We start from the raw sequence: 23,528 nt of genomic DNA, 5'->3' as shown, positions 1-23,528 counted from the left end.
ATTGCTCATATATGTTATTTTGGAGCACCACATTTTATTTTATTTTTAAGGGTGTGTTTGGTTTCAGTCCTCCAAAATGTTTTATTATCCTTTTACTGTCCAGCATAATGATTTCTCAAAAATAAACATAAATTAATTGATATCTCCAAGGAATATTTTAAGCTCTATAACTTTAATTTCATAAAGTTTTGCCCATTTTATATGGAAATATATTCCTCCTTCTTCCTTCTTGCTGCATTTTGGTTCCATAAAATTAATCAAGCAGAGTTGAATTGAATAATAACAATAAAAGAAAGCTACAGCTTGCCCACTGTGTTTGAATTCTCACAAACCTGTTTGTTTTTCAGATTTTTAAGTGTAATTCTGTCCTCAGCTGAAGTACATGCACACACCCTGAGGATCTGGAGAGCTGTAGCCTTGGCAGTAACATAGCTTATGCAAATACATGCCCCAAATTCTTAAGCAAGAGTAGCGCCTTGGCACTCTCTCTTCACTTCTTCGTAAAGATCCTTTATCTTTTGGGGATGTTTTGTATGAAATTTCAGTACAATTTGAAAGCGTGTTGATTGTAGTAAATGGGATGAGTTGACTGAGAAAGCTGAGAGAAGACAAATAGAACTGAGGTTCTCTTTTAAGCTTAAACTGAGCAGAGGGTAGTTCAGATAGCTCCAATAAGTAGTGTCACAGGAAATAAGAAAGATCCTACTGTTTCTTGAGAGTGTGAGTAATGTTGTCAGCTGCTCCTGTCTTTCTCTTTCTTTAGGATAAGGGGTCAGTTAGTGAGCATGAGGTGGGATGCTTCCCGCTTTAGGCATCCCAAAGGTAGACCTGAGCTTGTCACCTTGCAGAGCGCTGAGAGTTAATGGAGAGAAACGTGCACCTGACCTCTCAAAGCCACCTAACCACATAGGGTGAGATATATTACCCTCCTAATGTGAGGAGTGTTGTGTCACCCCTAGTTCTTCCTTGCTGTGCTCTAAATCTTCATATTCACTTCCCCTCATTAAACTCGTTGACTTAATCCAATATTATGTCAAAGAAGTAGGTCTGGTTTGTATTCACCGTTAATCAGCGTTGGATCAGATGTGACCATGATTACCTATTTCACTGTCATCTAAAATAGTTATTGTTCTTTCCAGTTCTGGAAGAATCCATCAGTTTTGTCTTTTGAAACCTAATGTGTGTCTCTGATCCTATCTGCACCATAGTCAGCTCACCGTGTTAAGGTGGCAGATGCTTGGTTTGCTCACCAGTTGCTCAGGAAAACATTTTTTTGATTCTGACAATCTGTCTTGCTATCGATTGGTATCTTACCTTCGGTTCTGCGGTTGAAGAGATAGTGGTGGAGTTCCTCTGATACTGAGATTTTCCTGACGGTTCTCTTTCAGGTGGGTCACAGGCCTAGTGACAGCGCAGTGTGTGTCAAGACTGCACTCGTTGGTTACACATTAACAAAGGCCAAAGATAAAACTTGTCAGCAGTTTTTCATATTCCTTAGCAGCATTCCTTTGATGTTTATCAGAAACTTTTTCTTGACTGGATTCATGAGAAAGCACAAAGCGGTGTTGATAAATAATTGTTCTTCTGCTCCAGGGATGGATGGCCGTGTTGGAGTGCTGTCCGTTTCCTTTCACAGTTTAGGGGGAGAGTGAGCTCTAGTCTCTTCAGATTAAGGGGTTTTTTTAGGCCAGAAAAGCCTGCCCCTGGAGACTTCATAAATACAGGGAGCTGTGTCAGAAATGAGCAACGACAAAAAAAATACACCTTCAGAATTAGCTGTGAACTAAGCGCCTTCCTTGCTGCAGATGTCCTTCATGAGAGTTCCTCTCTCTCAGAATTTCTTTCACCAGGCCAAAACCAGGAACCTGATGATGAATTATGATGATTGTTTTCCTGTCATTAATCAGTTCTTCTTGGCTTGCTTCTTTTCAAACTGTGAGTTCTGCTGACTCTAGAAAACCAAAGTATGAGGGTAAGGGAAAAGGCAGTGCCAGCCTACCTTTCGATATATAAATTCACATTCTCTCCCTTGACACAAATTCATCTTTAACAGCTGGTGCATTTGACTCCAAGGTTGATTCCAGAAGTAAAATACTGAAGTAAGCTAATGCTCACTCCAGATCACTTTCTCACCAGCTTGAGAAGAGAAATTAATTTAAAAGTAAGTCTCAGTTAACCAAGTATAGCTTTTCCTATCTGGGAAATCACGTCTTTAAAACTACTTGTTGTAAATTTTTCTTAAAAAACAAAAGCCAAAAAATCAAAGCCAACCTTTTCCTTATTCCTTAAGTTAATTCCTGGATGTGGAGTGTTGCCACTCAGGCAAAACCATCTTATGCATTCAGCTACCTGAGGCATCCCCCCCCCCACCCCATGATTAGCTGATCTTATTTCTGGAAACTGAGAGTTGTCTTGTAACTAAGCCTCTAGTATATACGCTTCCATATAAAATCCGGAATTATTAATGCTAAATTGGAGGAATGTTTTCTTGAAGTTTCTGGTGGAAATACGGGCATAACAAAACTAAACTGTGAAGCTGAAGTGATCCTCGTTGTTTTCCTTCTCCAGAGATAAAGATTTCATTTATTGTCGCATTTGAAGTCTTCCAACATATCTGGGCTAATTGGTTCCATGTTGCACTGGTTGGTGCTTACTTAAAGTCCTGTTCAGTGTAATGTCAGGAAAAGTCAAGGCATTTGAGGGCCCATTTAAAATTCTAGGGTTGGATAACAAGTCGATGACAAAGGTAGAAGTTCTCATCTAGGCCAATTAATGTACTTCAAAATGTTTCAAAATTTCAACAGCTGCATACAGGGTTGTTGACCTTGTTTTGCTTGGGTATTCATAAACAGCCATACAGGGTCCTTTTAAATTAATAAACGGCAGTTTAACTCCAGCCTTCATTATTACTCCTGATCGCATTTGCTGGTAGTAGAGACAATAGAGACAAACAACAGATATGTTCAGCAGCTCCCTTAATTAGCACCTCTGAGTACCAGCTAAGGGAGCGAGTATTAGATCGATAGTTTGTATCACGCTTGATTAATAGTGGTATAGATTTACTATTTTAATAAATGAGGCCTCATCTAAATTATTTCAGCAGATGCCACAGTAACTCTCTTTCACTGTCAGGAAAATTTGGGTGATGGTTCACCAGCAATTGATTTATATATGGCTTCCTGCAAAAGTTTTTGGATTTCCTTTCACGTAAATACTCTCTCAATTGGCCAGAGCAGCTGCGCCTTTTTTAGAGAAAATAGAAAGCTACAAAGATTTTAAGGTAGCCATCGTTTATTCCATATGTTGTGTGTCAGTCCATATGTTCTGTGACATATCACAGCCTTGATATCTGCTTTATGTGGAGATACTCATTTCAGCTAATGTTTGCATATGTTTGTACAAAAAGAATCAAAGCAGTTCTTGAGAGTAAGCACAGTAAAAGTCAATTCTGCTTTTGTAGTATGTATCATATGTGCATCTGATCTTGTTGCATAGCGAAGAGCTGTAGAGCAAATTGTACAGCACATTCCAGGGAAGTGCCAGTGCTGTGAGAGCATCCTGGACAATAGAAAAAGCTAATAAGGGCTGGGGAAGAAGTTGGAGAAGACTCTTCAGCACGTCCAAAAGAGAAACTGTAGATCTGAGTTCTTGGCAGAGTGTTTAGTGCAGGGGGTAGGTCTTGGTGTAGTATAGCTCTGTACTGTGGAAGTGGGTGATGTTGTTAATCCACATCCCCACAAAGTCTTCGTCCAGCCTCACAATTTATGCCATTCTGTGGGGGCCCTATCCTCTCCTTCCTAGCATAGAGCTGTTCACTCTGCCATCCTCTCATCTACGGATCCCGTTTTCTTCCCCGCAGCTGCCTCATCAGCTCTTTTCCCCACCTCCCTCACCTGTCTTCTCACAATGAGCAGCTTTTTTTCCTCCTTAGCTTTATCCCAGAATCCCATTACTTTTCTTACTGAGGGTCTGGCAGGACTGTTAATGGAGCGAAAAAGACCCTTGGTCAAGGTAGCAGCAATGAGCCACCCTGAGGGGCTTGAGGCGCTGCTCTAAACACCTTGTCCTTTCCCAACATCAACGAAGGATATATGAATAAAAGGCAAGAATCAACTTTTCTAGCTAGAAAGGACAATGCCGATGGCTCATCAGTATAAACTTAGGCTACTGACTGGTTTGCCTGCTGTTTTGACCTGACTGCACCATTTCTTCTCAGAAATGATCCTATTTTTTGGGCTTGTCCGATTGCTGTTGGCCAGGATTGTTGTCTAGGGGAGGTCTGGTCTTTGTCAGCGTATGCTCTGTCCGCTTGGCAGAACATACTACCAGGGTGAACATTTGAATTTGGGTTAAGTGCGTATTGTACATACAAATTTTTTGATCTTCATTTGGTGATTTTATAAAGCAGTTTTTGAAACTGTAGACTAAGGTCCCTTTGCTTGGTAAGATTTAAGAGAAGTCTTGGGAATCAATGTTGTCTTAGTTTAGCTCCTTCCTATTTGGCTAGAAGTGTGTTTTCCTCTACCCAGAAAGCAAGCAATAAATAGGAAGGACCATGTTATGACTAAGGCACTGCACAGGGATTAGAGAAACCTGGGATGCCATTTCTGGTATAGACTTCCTGGGTGATCTTGGTAAAATCACTTAAACTGTTTGTGTCTGTTTTCTCTCTGTAAAATGGAGATAAGAGTATAGGTGAGGGTTTATGAGAATATCAGAGAGTCTTTTATTATAAATATGTTTATAAGGAATTACTTTTATAGAAATAATATCCCATTCTGTAGATATTCTGGCAAACAACATTCAGATTGTATATGTATTTTCAAGATCAGGCTTCTGTGCTTTCCATATGAAGTTGCTAGCTTTTAAACACATATTTCAGTTGGCTGACTGATATGCAAATTATAAACATTAGAACAGGAAAAAGGAGAGATATGAAAAAGTATTGTGCATAATAATAAATGAACTCAATTTTGAATTTGCTCAAACATGCTCTCATAGATACCATTGCGCGTTGATAACTTAAGGAATAGAAGGGCTGTTTCAGGCTACCCTTCCCAACAAAATCATCAGGAAAGGAAATAAATAACACTTATAATAATTGAGTCATCTGAAATTGACCCCTATTAGCCCCCCAAATACATTCCAATTTCTTTAGTTAAATTAAGTGTGTGAATGACATCTCAAAAATCAGGGTTTCATGATGATGAAAAACATGACATACCTAATTTACTGCATAGTCTTAATTTTCATCAGTAAGATTATGCCTTTTCATCTTGAACTACTCTTTTTTAATTCAGTTTTTTTCATATGAGGAAGAAGAGGAAAGGAGAGATATTGAACTCCAGTTTGAAGGAATTTGTTGCATTTTTACAAACACAGGGAGTTTTAAGTTTGGGGGTTTTTTTTCTGTTTTCAACAAAGGCAATTAATTCAAATTAATATTAGCCTTTGCTTACGTGGCAACTCTAAAACTATGCAAGACAATTTAAGCCATGTGATACTCTAATAATTACATTGAATTGGAAGTATTCTTTGTAGGATGCTTCAAATGCACTTGTGTGGAGTTGAATGTCACTTGAAGAGTCCTCAAATATTTTGCATGTAAGAAAACATAATAATAAGCAGGCTTCACCTTAAAATTGTCATACTCTCTGAATCCTTTGATGTTGGAGAGACTGAATGCTGGTTAAATTTAGTACTTAAAATAAGTTTGAAAGCCAAATGTTGGTGTTGTATTTATCAAAGAGCAGATGTGCATTCCTGACTTGTTTACGTGGAAGTCCATAGCTGGTACAAATGAGAAGTCGCTCCATTAAGTCATTTTGTATGTCTTAGAAAAGCAGAGTCATTACCTGGTCCAAAGTCAGTGCAACCATGGGAGTGGAAGATGAGGTAAATCATTCTTTGATACTGGAGATCACAGGCCCTTTTTTACAGGTTGCCCATTAGTTTTCTATGAGAAAACATTCTTTTTCCAGCTTCCCTTGTTGAATGCCAGTCATCATAAGTTTTTAACCTTCGAGTTCCCAGGCTTACAGGAGTTGAAGGTGAAATCTGTGACTACAGGAGTTAGTTTCCCTGTTGCATGGGTCACCTTGCCCAAAGCCTTTTTTACGTGCCAGGGTTCAACATGCCTGTTTTCACTCAGCTACCAAAGAACTGCTATTAAAGCACTGTGGGAAAGAATATCCTGAATGCATCAGTAGGGCACCAGTCCTTTGTAGGTCCAAAAGAAATGAATAGGGTTAGGAAAAGCCAAATACATTTAAATGTGAATGTTCATTGGCACTAACTTTCTCTGCGAATTATTCTAATCCACACGCTTGACTTTAAAGGTAAAAGAATGAATCAATGAATAAGAATCCTAACTGTCCCTTTATGGGTTAATGAGTATATTCTAATTATTCATATATTGCACATGCACAGAAACCGAACTGAAGTTAATCTGAGTTGTGCGTCTATGTTCTGAAGAGCTGTGTTTTCCCCCTTCAGAATTATCCAGACAAAAGGCTAGTCATGTTTTACGTATTTCGTAAGAAACAGACGATGCAGGGTGAGTTTTAAAGCAGCAGCAAGTCAACCACCTCACGGAATCACCTCATTTCCATTGTTTCAACAATGCAGACCAGTTTGCTGCCAGCTTGGATTTTCTAATTTTGATTTAAGCACATGACTTACTTATAATGACTTTGTTGGGTGGTGGGACTACGGGATTTATGGTGCACTTGCATGTGGGACTCTCATCACTGTATGGCAACCCTGTCGTTTTTGTGACAGAGTCTGTTTGACTGGTGCTGGATTTATGATAGAAATAATTCAGAACAGAGTAATAATTTTCCCTTGGCAATTACACTACCATTTGGTACTTTGTCCCTAAGGGGAAAATGAATGTGCTGGGATCTGTCCATAAGTTCAGTGGCTTGGTGTAAAGAACAAATCAAGGTCGGAATGCAGCTGAATACACGCTGATGTTTCGTAATAGCATCTAGATCTCCCGCTTTTGTCTGACTCATTAAAAGCTCGTGTAAATTAAAGTTTATTTTTGATTGCTGTGAGATTTTTAGTGAGAATTCTTTGTGAGGGATATTTCATTACTACGTTCAGTACTTTCTTTTTCTGCTCATTGCCTCTTTCCTCTGTAGCAATGGCCACCCTAATGATTTCTTTAGTGTAAGCAGGATAGTACCTTGCTAAGGGTTGGTGCTTATGATATTATATAATGTCATAAGCCACTTTATATATATATTAACTTTTGAAAGGTCTCTTTCTACCTCTGCCCTTGTCATAAAAATGGGATATCACCTTTTCACCACAGTTCGTCAGCAGCCTCTTTAGGCATAAAAAGCCTCATGGACCGGCATGTTTGTTTAGAGGTAATTTGTCTAATAACTAAAACAGATCTCTTTGCTAGTTTGTGTGCCTGTTCTCCACTTTAGTGAAGCAGGCAACTGTGAAATTAGGAACACAGATGATAAGACAAATCTCACGTGGTGCCATGTTTCTAACACAGGCTACAGTTCTCATGTGTAACAGTGGCTGCAGGATGATTGGCGTGCTGATAAACTGATGGGTAAGGACAATTATATAAAAAGTGTATCAAGTGTGATCGTTTTGGTAAAATTTTGCTTTTGTAGTCATGTTTTTTAAACAACTCAGAATGGAGAAGGCTGGCTTAGAGATGGCTTGTAGCAGCTCTTTTTTATGTCTGGGCTCCTTTCTATGGCACCAGTGAAGTCAATCAAAGCCCTCCAATCTAGAATATAATAAAGAGGGTCCCCCGCTTTTTCTAATTTATACTGAAGCTACATAAACAATGGTTCATTTTAGGACATGAAATGGATCTGTTGGTACTCTTCTGTGAATATTTACAGGACAAAAGACCAGATTTGTAGTATTCTTATTATCATGCCCCTGAGAAAAGGGAGTACTGAAATTTTGGTGCTCCTCGGATATCCATTGCTAGAGCGCTATGTTAAAAAAAAAAAAAAAACTAGACAAATTTCTGTCAGGACTGGCATTGGTATAAATCTGCTTTGGGTAGGGGAGAGAAGAGTTGAGTTCTTAAGGTGGCTTCCAGCCTTTTCATTCCAGATGCTGCAGGTGAAGTTTTGTAAACTTTTTAACCTGCACTTGAGAAATGCTTAACCTGAACATAAGCCACTGCTTATGAATCAACACGTTTGATTTGACTGTTTTATCTGTTAAGATACTTGCCAAGACTATCCCAGATTCCTCTGCAGAATATTTTTGGTTGTAGATCTGTGCCTGCTAAGATTCTCGGGTAGCTACTGGAGAAACAGTGTGATGAATTCAGACCAGACATAAGATTGGACATCACAGTATTTCTGTGGTGTTTATATTTGTTACCTGGTTTCAGTATAGCCCGTAATCAGTTGTTCCCGGAGTGACAAACAATATTTCAATTTTCCTCTGAGATGGCTAAGCTAGAAAAGAACTTTATCTCTTAGCCCTGTCTCTCATGCATTTGGACTTTGGCAGGCAATATCTGATGGTACTTTTGCTGGACTTTAAGGATAGCAATATGATTGATGGCTAAAAAGACACAAGAAAAATAAGGATTTCTGTCACCGACCTTCCAGTGACTTTGCTGGAAGAGAGTGTGATAAATCAAGCTGCATGTGTACAGTATGTGCTTAACTTATGTTATAGTCTGTAGCGCCTCTGAGTAAATATTTCAAGACAATTATATCACAGGGGAATGATTTTACATTTTTCCCTTTGATGGGAATGTTGCTACTCTTACTTTTCTTATTATTGTAATGCTAATTGTTAAACGTTTCTGTTTAACATTTCTGTGGGTCTGTGTTTTTCCATCAGAGTTCACAGAGATACTCAGAACAGACTCACCCTGTTTTCTGCCTTCTTTCCTCATCTTGGTTATTGTCCTGCAAACAAGTGATTTCACTTAGCAGTTGTCAGCCAGCTGGTGGTGTATGTTTGTCACAACTCCGGTGACATTTTTGAGTCTTTGACCCTTCCTTCCTACTTTGCTGGAAGCAAAAATTTTTCTTTTTTCTGACCAGATCCCATGTAACCATCTTTGAACCTAGTTCTTCCAGGCTAGTGAAGGAGAATCCTAGAAGCATGTCAGCACCCCTTGGTTGGTGAGTTTGCCACTGTTCAAGTGAGCCAGTAAATCTTGCTGGATGCAGTATCCCCTGGGAAAGAGGACTCTTGAAATCACTCTTAGCACTGGACAAGCTTTTCATGTAAAGTAAAAGAATACAATTATACTAAAATATAAAGCTTAAGAAACCAGGTGCTGTGCTTTGTGAAGGTGCAGAATACTAGAGCATAGCTCACCACACAGTCACGCTGCTTTGGCTAATTTCTGTCTTCTGCTGGCCTGGTTGTCATGATAGTCATACCGCCTCCCAGGACAATTCACACAGGTCCTAGATCTGTGATCTGGATTTTAGGACTTCTGTGGTTCATGGTTTCTCTCTTTTATGGTTTAGGGTGAGAGCTTCTCCTTATATCCTGTTTTCTCAATTATGAATGCCAAAAGTTAGCAACCTTAATATTTGGCCTTACCATTAGCAAACTCTTTCCTTTTTTTGTGAATGAAAATATCCCTCAGGCTTTTTAAGCTATAATATACATTTAATATTTTATAACGTGTATCTTATATACCACATATTACACAAAAAGTAAAGCAATGACTATACTTATCACTACTTCTTCACAGAAACGATTTAATGGCAAATAGTCTGGGAGTGCAGCGCATTTGGAATAAGAGGTTATAAACATGGCTTAGTGGCTGAGGGTGAAAGAATAGGGCTGTCATGGTTTTCTGCAGGCACCCATACCATAAAATAGAGTAGAATATAAAGAACATTCTGCCAAGTTCCTGAGGCACTTCTCTTTTCTCCAGGGAAGTGCTCCTATCTGAACTGCCACTGTAGGAGTGTTTTAGACAAGTCTCTACGCAAGTTCACTCAGAGGTCCAGCCTAGCAGCTGAACTTGAAGCACATCTGTCCAACATGTGCTGACAGAGTTCAACATTGATCGTAGCAGCCATAACCACTTTCCCTCAAAATCATGATCTGAAGCGATGAATTTATTGTCATTTATGTAATAATGTCACCCACAGGGACCTCCCTTCATCCCCATACCTGCTCTCACTCTGTTGATTTGGGAGGGTTGATTTTGATGTTACTGTGCATAAGCTCTTCAAGGGTCATACCCAGAAAGAGGAGGAAGTTCAGGAGTAAACACAAAAAACTCCGACTTTGCCACAATCTGTTTTTGTGAGAAGGAATATACCGTTAGGGAAACAATAGGAAAAGTGGAGGACAGGGGGAGAGGCAGGCAGAATTGAATGGGCTGATAAATTCATAGGTTAGAAGCAGTGACTGATGAGAGTAACGGTTTCTATTGTGAACAGGATGAGTGTCATCAGCTAAGAATCATGATTTTGAAACTGATGAGGATGGCTGAGAGCTCAGGAATAAGAGACAGATCTCTCTGAGTTCACTTCATTCGTGTCTTTATGGAGAAGTTAAGCTTAAAAAGAAATAATCTGTTTGTTTTGCAGTGATGATTTCCCTTTTGCACTTACCATAGAGAGATTTAATTTTGAAAGCATGATCCTAATGTCCATTAGTGCAGCTATAATAAACATTCATCTGTTTATTCCTTAAGCAGCATGTTTCCTAGAGCTATTCCTCTTATTCCTTACTCTACACTTTCTCATGTCAATCAAATTATCAGTAACAATAATCACAAATCCCATTAGGAACTAATTACATATATGCAACTTCAATCTAGTTTACCTCTTTGCTAACATTATCTCTGAGATTTTTAACTGTAGTCAATCCAGCTTGCTTCTGTCCCCGTTAATTATGGTTACTCATCTTCACAAAGTATTAAGACCTAGAACTCATCTTGATGATATTCTGTTGCTTCAGAAATAAGGAAGACCTATAAAATGGAGTAACTTTCTCTGTCTTTGATGCATTGAACTCTGTCCGCCACCCACTCTGAGAGCCCCACCATTCTCATTTCATATCTGCTCAATTCCTGAGTGACACAGTGAGCTCCCCAAGTGATCTTGTTTTTCTTGCTTGAGTATGTGCTATAACTGGAGTTGAGAATGGAGCCTTGCTGACAAAATGTGGACAAAGATGACATGAAACAGACCGGAGAGTGGGTTGTCGTAAGGACACCAGACAAATACTTTTGAAATCTGTTACATGAACTCAGTTCTTTCCCAAGAAGATGAAGGGAACAGGGTGTAATTCTTTCAATAGGGAGTGTGAAAAACAATTGCTTGCGTGGATGTGGTATGTTGCGTGAAAGGGGACGAAGCAGTTTTGTCAGAAAATAAACCCCCTTGCGTTGTAACACTCCTCACCGAGGTGGGAGGCTAGGTGCGGCTAGGTTTAAATTCTGAGTGATGCCCAATTCAGCACTATCAGTCCGGTCACGTTTAATGTGTATTAAACTATTATGATTTGGATACTAGTTTACATATTAAACTATTATGATTTGGATAGTGGACTGCACCTTCAGTCTAGTCGTACTCATGAACTAGCACGGCCGCTCTCGAGTCTTTGGTCACGTTCAGTGAGAAACCGACACAACTAGCTGCTTAAAAAAGTGCAGTTTATTTAAAAAACAGGTATAAAGGTCTTAAGATTGCCGGTGATAAATACACTGTCTGCAAAGCACATGCAAATGAAGGTATTGTTAAATATACAAAACATGCGACAAAGTTACAAACAATGCAGCCTGGCTATAAATGTAGGAAAGAGATTCTCTAGAGAGATTTCTAAGTTTTCTGAGGAAGCATTTGGTATAATCTAAGTCTTACCCAAAGGCATCCCTATGGGGGGGAGGAAAGGCTCAGCCCCTCGACTGATCCTGGAAGTCAGTGATGGAGTTCTCCTCAACTTGTTCGCGATGGTGTCTTCCCTGATATCCCCCCTCTCTCGGGCTATGTTTATACTATTTTTTATCTTCAAGGTGGAGTTTGAGTGACTTTAGTCATAAATACTTTTATTATGATTGGTGTACTCAAGGAGTGGTTGCACCTTGGAGGCGGGTAGCCTTCAGGATGGAGGTGTGTTTTGGTACATTATAATGAGCAGAGTTTGCACAAAGGACAGCATTTCATCAAAATTTGATGAAGTGTTGGCTCAGGGTAGCGAGTAGGCAGCTTATCAGTTCAGTAGTACCATCTCATTCCTGTATCTGCTATACGTCATAAGGCAAGGCCACAGAATGGTCACATTCCGTCCCGTACCTCATGTAGCTTCGCAAGCAACCTTGTACAGAGAACCACAGATGTTGCATTTTTCACATGTCAGCCGCGGCTGTATTCTACCTCAGAAGCCTCTTGATTTTATGACTTTCCTTAATGTGTGAACAGTGCTGTACTTTTGTATTTTTGGCCATTTTAGTAATTATTCCACATAATCCACCCTCTGACTACAGTCACTCAAGGTCCACGATATTTAATACTGATAGGGAATATCACATGTGCTCTTGTGGTGAGGGTTATCAAGTACAAATACATCTTGTGGAGTGATCAAGCGAGTTAAGCTTTTCATCATAATCCAAAGTTTAGCATACAAAAAAATTGTCAAATCAAAGCACAATACAGTGAGTACTAGTAAAACAACAACAGGATGGAGCATCTTGTTAAAGATTCCTGTAGCTGTTGGCGACCATCCAAAAAGAGTGTCCCACCATTCATGTCCTCCATCTTTCTTAACTCTTTCCAGCAGTTGGTGTATTTCTTCAACATCATGATGGACAGTAATCACAGTTCTTTGTCCTTTTTCTTGGGCCTCTTTCAATAGTCACTTCAAGCCATCGTGTTGTAGCAGCTTCTTTACCAATGTGAGATTCATTCCAATAGGGGTAGGCAGCAAATCTCGAATCAATGTATAATTAGATTGTAGCAATTGATAAGAAATAACAGGAGCTGAATAATTGAAGTCACATCTGATAATGTTAGTAAAGTTACAAACACAAAGATTTGAGTGATTACTTATATCCGCTACTATGTCATCTACGAATACAAGACTACAGGGAGATCTCATGCAAATGCACCCTTTCCCAACATATACAAGCACAGTTTCTGGCATTTCATTTGGATGTATCTCAAATTGGCAAACATTCTGGTTGGTGTCAAGACAAATGTCTTGTGCCTTGAGAGTGGTACTCTCACAAATGAATCCTTGTTGATCTCGTGAAATGCATGCATCAACATCAATGGTTTGCCATTTATTCTTGTTTTGTTGTGCCCACACTCTGTGCTCTATTGGATAGAGTATGGCTCCATGGTGATTCAACCCCAGTGCGATAATTGGGTATATGGTGTATACCAAAGCGTTGCGTATTGTTAAGACAAAAGCTGTCACCTTGCTCTCAATGGGATCATAGGTGAAATTAACCAGATACCACCAGGATTGAAATTTTTTCTCAAACTCAATTGAGTTATCCCATATTACTTGTCGAATTCTGGTGGGCAAGGTGCCTTCTTCACCTTCCCTTATGATCAGGGCTGTCATTGATTGCATCCACAGTTGGGCTTGGATGCAACTAAGAGCCAAAGAAACATTGTTTTGCATTGTATCATGTGCATCTGTGATCAGCTGATGGTCTTTTTCACTTGTTTCTTCCCACTGAGGCAATCTATCCAGTAAAAGCCATTGGTGGTTTCCCAAGGAAACTTGCGTGGGTTGGCCCCGTACCAAAAAGAACAATCTATTTCAAATATTTGAGCAAAGTAGTTTTTATATGCTGTTACAACTGAGATAAAAATTTATATCAACATGTATGTATTGGTTCATTTCCATAATAATCTGTGTAATTTTCTTTCTCTGCTATATGCCTGCATCTCTTCCTCAGACAGTGATGGAAATTAAGGGAAATATTTGCAACCAACAAGGAGAAAAAATAGTCTATGAAGATATGTCATACTGTAGCCTATGTTAAAGTGAAGCTTGTGGAATTCAACTTGCCGACTTTAAGTGTTTAATGAAAATAGAATCATTATCTCTTCTCCAGGCAGGTAGAGAACTCCTTTGGGATTTAAACACATGCATCAGGAGAAGAATAGACTTGTGTGTTTCTGGGAAGTTCACACCCACAGGGTTACACTTTGTTTCTGCAGTCTGGATAGTTAAGAAAAAATGCTGTTCTGAAAAAGAAAATGGGAGCAAATCCTAACGCTTGATGTTTCCAGTACTCAGTTTTAAAAAGCAGCTTTAAAATGCTTGTGTCTGTATTGCACTTCACTTGTAAAGCTATTAATTTAAAAAGCCTGCCTGAAACCCCACTAAACTCTTTCCTTTGCAGGGAGAGGTCTTTTATGACTGTAAAAGAATGGGGCAAAATTCTAGCTGATGATTGATTTATGAACATCTGAAAAAACATGCTTTATATGGAATGTGGTGAAATATCCTTAACCAAAGTGATGTCACTGAATGCCACTTCAGTTTGATAACGTAAGTCATTCCAAAATGGCTTACAGTGGATAGAAGACAAGGCAACTCTAAAGGAGAGAGAAACGAGTGCGGAGGAGAACTGTGAAACTAAAGGATGCTTCTTCTCCATTAGTTCTTCCCAATTACCCATGGCCAGTAGAAATGTTCTCTGAAGCAAAATGCCGTGGGTTGTTGGTTTTATGCAGACAGCTTTCTATCTTACAATTCATCAAAGCAGCACCTTCCTTTTGTTTTTTTGCTTTCATTGTTCATGTCTTTTATAGCCACATGAATCCATATAAAGTAGGTATAGCTTGTCTAGTTTTCTTTCACGTGTCTTCATGCCTTCCTTCATCCCATAAGTATGCTCGCACATGTGTTGGGAGAGACTGCGAGTTGCTTTTTTTTATAAGGTTGACTTTTATGTCACTATAATGTGATGAGTTTATTGTCTTTTTCTGCCTTTTTTAATTTCATTTGGAAAAAAAAAAAGTCATTTTTGCCTCATAATGTATCTTCTGCAAAAACAACTTAATACTAACTTCTTTTATTTTGCAGAGCTGGTTATTTGCCTCAGAATATTCCTTTGGAAATTATCAGATACCTTTCAGAGGAGAAGGATTTTCTGCCTTGGCATGCTGCCAGCCGAGCTCTTTATCCTCTAGATAAATTGCTGGACCGCACAGAAAACTACAACATCTTCAATGTAAGAGATACAGCCTCCCTCCCTCCCTCCCTTCCTTCCTTCCGCCCTTCCTTTCGCCCTTCCTTCCGCCCTTCCTTCCTTCTCTCTCCCCCCCCTTTTTCCTTTCTTTTCTTTCTTTCTCCTGCTCTCTCTCCTTTCATTGCCAAGATCTGAACTATTCCCCAGTTAGATACTGTAAATGACCTAGGGATATTAGCTTTCTTCCAAGTTGTTCTTTATTTAAACATAGCAATTGTTGAGCTTTGGTTCATTTGCATTTGAACAGTGATAACTGTTGTTTGAGGCATATATGATTAGTAGAAGGAAAGGTAATTATCCCTCCTTAAAATATTATGACAAATAAAGTATTTCACTTAAAAGAGCCAAAGTAATCTATTTCCAGATTTTCTCTTTTGAGGAGCCCCACGGCGATATTTAGATTGATGCCCAAGCTCAGCAAGGACACCAAATGCAGGCACAACTGAACAGGATGCGTGCAATTAAAGTAAAGATTTGTAGTCATTATTTCATCCAAAAAGCCATGGTGAATTCAATGCAGTTACCTTAATTAACAAGGATTAGATACCATTGAATCAAAAGCCCATTCATAATTGGGTCCGAAGGGACAGCAGTAACATCTAGCAGTAGATAATTAAGATAGACATGACAATCATTTTAACATTTTACCTGAAATAAAAAAAAAAAAGTCCTAGCTACGCTGAAGCATGTTTGATGAAGTGTGCAGGATTTGATTGCAGCCAGTGACAATTATAAATTCTTGGGGTTTTTTTATTCACTAAGAGTTTTATATAGTCTACATATTTTCAATGAGCCTTCAAATGAAGGAACTCTCTAAAGCCTGAAATGCTTAAAGGTGCTTTTTTCTTCTTAAACATACATTTGCTTGTACGTGTGTGTCCAGAGACACACAAGCACAGAAAGCAGGAAGCTAGAGGTGGCTGGATGTACTTATATATGTAGAAGTACCCACATATATATATGTACATACACACACACGCTACCTGCTGACATGGAGAATTATCTTCGTGGAACATATACTACAGGGTGATAAAGACACATTGAGATTCTTTCTTTATGAACATACTGTGTGGGCCTACATGCAAGCCAGAGCCGTAATATAAAATGATGTGGAAATAACTTGCATGTTTAGTCCGTTATTAACTGCACAGAAAAATTCTTACGCGTCTGCCATTGCTATTTCACTTTTAAACATGGCTCTGTAAAGAAAACACAATTTTAATAAAAAACCCCTGTAAAATTCCTGGCTGGGTTGTGTTTTATCACTATTGATGAGAGCTTTGAAAGCAGAGGTGATAGCAGAGGAAATAAAAAGCCTTTTTAGTCACAGAATAACATATCTGCCAGGGAAAGCTGCACCATGAATCTCCTTTTATGCTGACATCACATATACATGTCCGTGCATCCACAATAATAAAATATATGCTCTTCTATGTGGTTCTTTATAACTCAGTTCTCTTTTTCAAATTGGTAAATTCCACTGACAAAAGATTACACTGAATACAGTGACAGTGGTTTTCTTCACAACTGGCCAGAATATACAATTATGTCTCCTGTGTAAAAAGTAAAAGTAAGCTAAAATACATCTTGGGCTTGTTTTGTTCTTTAAGCATACCAAGAACCTAAATTTAAAACATAGCATCATTAAATGCACAAAGGTCATTTGCAGCCACATTGTTTGGTATTCTGAAGTCAATTGACTGTACTTAGAGAACATTTTTGCCATGGCTATGGATATTAAAGCAATATTATTTTAAAAGTGAACATGCACAGTGTAGTCGAGATTTGGCACAGAGTAGAAGTTAAGCTGTTGACACTCTTGCAACTTTTCAGCTGTGAATTGTGAGTTCAAAATAGCATGTAAGAAACTCTTCTTAAATTGATGGGGTTTATAACAATAAATTGTCTTGTCCTAGACATCTAATCAAATAGCTGTTCTGTAGATTACTTCTCACTGTAGCAATGAAGGAGGATTATACGTGGACATGGTGCTTTACTAAATGCAAATCAAAATCTTTGGCAAGTCGGACATTATTTGCGGGTAAAAAGGGAGACAAAACCTCAAAAGTCAGTAGTATTTCAATTTCAAATAAAAATTAAATGTTAACATTAAATATGTTTTTCTTTTTCCCCTCAGGAGTATATTTTAAGACAAGTTGCATCAATGTATCTCAAGCTTGGATGGCCAACTAACAATTTAAACAAATCGCTTGTTCAAGCATCATACCAACATGAGTACTGTTATATTTCTTTTTTTATTCTTTGTTTGCGGGATATAGTTGTAATAATGCACTCTCCTAAAATTTGATGTCATCTTTAGCATGTCATACTTTCCTAGCTCTGTTGTCCTTCTGTTTTTCCTTTCTGGGTTAGAGGGAGAGCAGCAAGATGCTGTGAGATGAATTCCTCTTTCCTGAGTTTGGAGAACATGATTTGCTAAGCCTTGATTTAATATTTGACTGCACTGGATATTTAAGAACTTGCACTCGTGTGACCACAGAGGTCAAGAAGAGTGCATAAGTGTAAATGGCATCTGGTTCTGGTCCCTGACCTTTCTGTAGTTGTTGCAGAGCTGTAGGCATTAAGTTGACCCTGAGATTTGTGTAGCCGGATTATCTTTGATATGCTGCCCAACTATCAGTTGCTGACACTGTTATAAGAAATGCCTTTTTGTAAACATTCAAACACGTTCATTAATGCAGCCTTATTGCTGTCTTTAATTTGGACAGAGAGTTGCGTCGGGAAGTCATCATGTTGGCCTGTAGCTTCGGTAACAAACACTGTCACCAGCAGGCTGCAACGTTAATCTCGGATTGGATTTCTAGCAATAGGAACCGGTAAGTAGAACGGGAATGTGTATTTCCCATTTCTCTTACTCGGCGGCCATACAGCTGGCATGCTCTTCCTCTCCTGCCCACCCCCATCCGCAGGGCCCCGTTCTGCAGAGTGCTGTGGGAGGAAGCAGAGGTCACTGGCTGTTATTTAAACATGTCTGTGGGGCTTCAGAGTGAGTTGTTTGACTTTGCATGTGTGAGTGGGTGAAGGGGACACCCGTGTAGCCTCTGCCCACTCCTGATAAGTTGCTGTCAGGTAATTATCCGCTGGAAGGCAAGAAGATGGGTTTTAAGGAGGGGTTTAAAGGAAGAAAGATGAGTGAACACTGCGTTGGCAGACAAACGCGGAGCCTGTGTCTGGGCAAGAGAGCAGATGCTAAGTGATTAAAGAAGTGAGAGAGGTTAGAGGCAGAAGGAGTGAGAAGTAAGAAAGGAGACAAAACAATGTATTTGAGGGAAATGTTATGAAGCACTTAAGGGTGAAGACTTGAAAATTAATGTGTTTCAGGAATACATGGAAAGCTCATGTAAGGTTTCGGAGAGGGGATAATATGGTAGCTGGTATGTTGAGCATTAGCAGCGCTGTAGTGGTTTGACAGCAAATATGTAAGTGAGGCTGTGCAGATGCAGGTTTATTCAGCTGAGGCAAGGCAACACAGGCCATGGATGGTGTATGAAGTTTATCTTTTAAAGGCAAGCGTCTAAGAATTGTTAAATTACTGAAAATACAAATATTTAAGCAAGTAATGATCTATAGACAATGAGTTAAGTACAGAGTATAGGTTAAGACCACGGCTTCTTGAGAAAGGATGGTGGATTTTCTGATTATGTGGAATGTGGGTGTAGAAGTATTTACATAAGTACATCACATGATATTTTGGTTTAAAGGAAAATATTTTACTTTCAAGTAACAAGAAGAGAAGGGAAAAAGTCTTACATTTGTAGTCCCAGTCTCGTATTAGCTCTGTAGAAGTATCAGACATATTGGCATGTAGGATTTTTCAGACATTTTGGATCAATTGGGTGTTTGTTTGCAATTAAAATATGTCTGTCTGTCTTTTTTTGAAAATCCTTTACAGGCATACTCAGTTACATAGTTACCGGAGTGTCTTTTAAAACCAGCCACGAACTGAGCATGAATGGAAATCGCATTCCTATATGACTTTGAAAGTTCTGAAAAAAAAATAACCTTGAAACTATGACTATATACCTTTAAATAAGATGTGTGTGAGGGAGAGGGTTTTATTGTTTAAGATGGTACCAGATATATTTACTACAAAATATATACCCCAGGATTTTATATGAATTCTTATTGTCAGCAGCACCAATCAGTATGAAACTATTCAAAGAGGGGATTAAAGAGAAAGAATCATTGGAAACAATCTGCAAAAGTAATTTGCTTAGGTATTTGTTAGCAGAACTAGTTAATCAAACCTAGCACCATCTATTAGCATGCACAGCAGTAGATTATTCAGTGTTAAAAGCTGTCACCCTGCAAAGCTTTCTCCTACCCTATGTCTTCATCCTTTCCAACAGGATTGAAGAAGGAGGCATCAGAAACAAAAAATAAAATAGCTTATTGCTTTACTAACAATAGCAAGAGAGGAAAGGAATGGATTTAAGAAGCCATCTGAAGATTCATCTTAGCCATTCTTGGGTGCACAAGATTGTGGCTGCCAGCTTATGACGAGTATTACGATAAAAGCGTCACAGCAGGGCAGAGGAAGAGAATAGCTACTAAGTTAAAGCAGTGCATTTCTCCAAAGGAACTGCAGTTTTGAAAAACAGCTGCAACCAATAATTTAATTACAAAATACAGATTGGCAGTCAGCTGATAAGTCGGGTTACAACTTGCAAAGAGGACAGAGGCATGTTTTTATTTATTTCTTATGATTATAGGATTTGTTCAGAATTTACCAGTTGCTGTTCTCAGAGCGGCCTCACGTATTGAATAACTAATGTATGAGCAGACTCATTTCAGGTCTGCTTACATCGAAACGGCATTGCAAAGATTACTAGTAATAGCAGGTCAGTAGACATAAAATCAGCTTGTGTTTCACAGTAACAACATTTGTCGGGGTCTGTCGGTGTTCTCTCGGGAATGTTCTCATTCCTGCTGCATCAGAGGTACCTCATATCACCTTTGCTCAGTTTAAACCAATTCAGACTGAAGCCTGAAAATAAAGCAGAGGCTGTTTTCCCTGCTTTTACACCAAGAAAATGATGATGATTCTACAATAAGAGTTTAATTAACATAGTGTTTGAGTTGTGCCTCTGCCTCTTTTTGCACTTTTAGCTCAAGTGCAAAGGGCAAGTAGGTAAGTACAAGATAGATGCAGAGACCACATCCAACAGGTGCCATTCTGTATTCTTTCTCATCAGTCAAGTGCTTTGCTCGGTTTGATGCCCTTAACAGCTCTTTGTCAATTTGCTACAAACCTCCAAATCCATAGGAATCCCTCAGAGCTTGTTTCCTCACAAAGAAGGGGAAACTCGTGCTGCTCATCTTTCTCCAGACTTCTCCAACAGCTCCTGGTGAGGAAAACTGGTGACAGGTACAGAAACTATATGTATCCTTGCCTGTTCCACTCCTTCTCCACAATGAGTAAAGTTGTATCTGCTGAAAACTACTCTAAAACCCCTTCCCTCTTCTGAAACAGAACAAAGACATTGACTGATGCGTTGCAGAAAGCCTGGTGGTTTCCATGGGTTTGTATAGCTAGAGCACGAAGATAGAGTTCCAGAGAGCTCAGAGATATTTTTATATACACTATAATTTGAGTTTGACTATAAGAGTAAAAACAAAGGCTAATTTGCAACCTTTCCACCCATCCCCTCCCCAAAACCTTAGTCTGGAAGACGAGATGTTTATACAATGAGCTAATTCACAAGCAGTGCGTGTTGGAAGGAACACACGTTCTTCAAAGCAGTAGACCCCAAAATAAGACTAGGGAATTAGGTTTGTGTCCCAAGGTTCTAATCAATACGAAATTAGGGTAATATTAAATTAATATGTGATATTAAATACCACATAAATGCACAGGCAGTAAATCATGTAAAGGAAGTTTTCGATTCCCTGGTGGTTACTGCAGTTAAAGTTCAAATAAGCATAACAGTGTGCAATTAATAATACTTTACGAATGCTAAAATTCATAACTTTTTAGCCACATTTTTAAACTATGGCTTTTTAGAATTTCTTTTGAAATGTTTTTTCTCTTTTACTTGTAGCATTTAATTATGGATAAAGTGTTGGGTAATAAACAAATACAGTAATATCTAACACTGTTTTACCAGCATATGCGTACAGTTGCTGTGGTTTCTAGTAATTATATTTAGTCTGGTAGGTCCAGAAATTAATTACCATCTACTCTTCACTGTAGGGGATTGAAATAATCATAATAATCAGTTACTGTTTGTACTTCATAATTACATGTTCTTTACTGTGCAAGTAATTTGCCAGTGTTCACCAAGTAAAATAATGGTCATTCTTAGCACAAAGGCAGAGGTCCTCTTTGTGTTTCCGGCGCTATTGGAAAAAAGCCATTAGATTTCCAACTGTAGCACTGCAGATTTTCTTATGGAATTAGTAGAAAAAAACACCAGACATGTTATCTACAACATTAGCCTCTGTGCATGAAAATGGAAGGCTTGAAGGCTTGAATTTCTAAAGCAACTTAGGTGTTCCAGTGCTTCATTTTTAGATGCCTGGCTCACAGGGCAGAATCAGATGCTTGGAGTTACGCTTCCTACAAGGGGTTTTGGGAACCTCTAAATGAAGTTGGTGGCAGCCACTATGCTGAGTGAAGAGCCCCTTAACTGTGAAGACAGAGTGGGCCCTCTTAGGGTCAGACACTACAGGTGGCAAGATACCTATATCAGATGAATATGTAAATGGCAATCATAGAGTTGGGGGTTCTTGCAAAAGATGCCTTTCAAAAGTGTCACTGAGGCAGGAAAAGGTCTGCTCCTTTTCTTTTCGAACAGAGCTGGCAGAGAACCTGCTCCTCAACCTCCTTTGAAACAGTAGTTCTGAGATTGTGGTAGAGCTGCAGTTTAGTCCTCAGCCCTGCATCTGCCACATGCAGAAGACCACCCCGATGACCTATCTGTGAGGTGTTTGGGACAGTATTAAGACACTGCAACGCACTTTCCTCCTCTAGTTGAAGCTCAGCCACTGGGATTTATTTCACTAGCAAGAGCAATAACACAGCTTTCCAACCTAAAGATGAGAGCATTCATGTGAGGGAGAGAGGCAGGATGACTTAGTATGCGAAGGGCTTTAGGTGGTATTGTTTAGTACTGCTTCTGCAGGGCAAAACATGATGCTAAAACAAGGAACATAACTCTAAAAAAGAAGTTTGGCTCTACAAGGGGCAAACCAAACACATCACGTCACATGTAGAAAAGGCATGTATAAGGAGACATCTGGTTGTACTAGTCTAGGAATTGATATAATATTTAAACCCTTGTGATTGTTAAAAAAGAAGTGATTATTTCTTTCAGCTGAAAATCTGAGATTAGACTTCAAGGTATGTCTTACTGTCTTTTTAATAAATGAGTTTAAGTAATTTTGCTCTCTTTAAATTGCTGATGGCTCCAGCACATTTTCCTTGAAAGTCTGCGTTGACTTCTGACTTGATATGAAGGGAAACATTTTTCACTCCGTTAAGTTGGGATATATGCTACTTCTGTATTGGAGCAATGGAAACCCTTGAAACTTCCATGTTGATGTTTGGAAGAATACAAACCTAGTAGAAAACGTATAAGCTCATTGAAATTTCCCTTGTCGTTTGAGTATGTAAGGTTACTGGGATTCAGTCAACAGCAGAATGCTGTACAAGAGAAGCTACTGTTGGCTGAAAATTAAGATGTTTGCTTCTACCTTCATTTAACTGAGCTCATCCCTGTGAAGGTCTTTCATGTGTGAAGAAATACATTATTCACATTCCTTAGATGTAACAGCGTTGTGGTTCAGCCTAAAAAAAATTAGCAGAATTACCATACAATGCCTGCCTAAGCTTGAGAATCAGCCTTGTTAACCCCTTTAACCTTCACTGTGTATCTGTTCTGAAGGAAATACATGTTTCTAAGAGGATTAGCATTTTCAGACTTTCTGCCTTGGGTAGACTGAGTAAATGTGTATTTCTGAGGTCCAGGAGAGAATGTGTGGAGAGCTGCAATCTGTAAACTCCTGACAGGAGATATCATAACAGCGGGTTCCATGTGGATAGAGGCTGTGATGGCTCAAAGCATAATTCATCCACAGGCACAGGCGTGTTTTTGCAAACCTCTCTGTGGGTACAGGCAGGATTCTCTTCCAGCTGCTGTTACCATCCATCAGCTACAGGTTGCCACGTACCCGTTTCTGCTGGCAGAGTGGACTGTGGATGTGTGCTCGCTTGCGGCTAAGTTAGACAGGGTAGCGTGAACATGTGAACACGCGAGCGCGCTGCTTTGAAGTGAGACAGCTCACTTCACTTTTCTGCCTTCAGCAGAAAAGGCAGTGC

General features: G+C 39.1%; 1 protein-coding gene across 1 annotated transcript in view; it reads left to right on the top strand.

The window, feature by feature from the left end:
- TRHDE (thyrotropin releasing hormone degrading enzyme) overlaps window positions 1–23,528 on the top strand; it is a 226,017-nt gene that overhangs the window by 178,900 nt on the left and 23,589 nt on the right. The window contains exons 13-15 of the mRNA XM_063322932.1: window positions 15,022–15,169; window positions 17,325–17,422; window positions 17,917–18,024. Of these exons, the coding sequence (XP_063179002.1) occupies window positions 15,022–15,169; window positions 17,325–17,422; window positions 17,917–18,024 (354 nt within the window). The remainder of the gene's footprint in view (window positions 1–15,021; window positions 15,170–17,324; window positions 17,423–17,916; window positions 18,025–23,528) is intronic.

The sequence above is a fragment of the Chroicocephalus ridibundus genome, chromosome 1 (assembly GCF_963924245.1).
Source record: "Chroicocephalus ridibundus chromosome 1, bChrRid1.1, whole genome shotgun sequence".
In the NCBI taxonomy this organism is placed as follows: Eukaryota; Metazoa; Chordata; class Aves; order Charadriiformes; family Laridae; genus Chroicocephalus; species Chroicocephalus ridibundus.
Note: the sequence above shows the minus strand (reverse complement) of the source record. Positions and strands in the feature narration are given on the sequence as shown.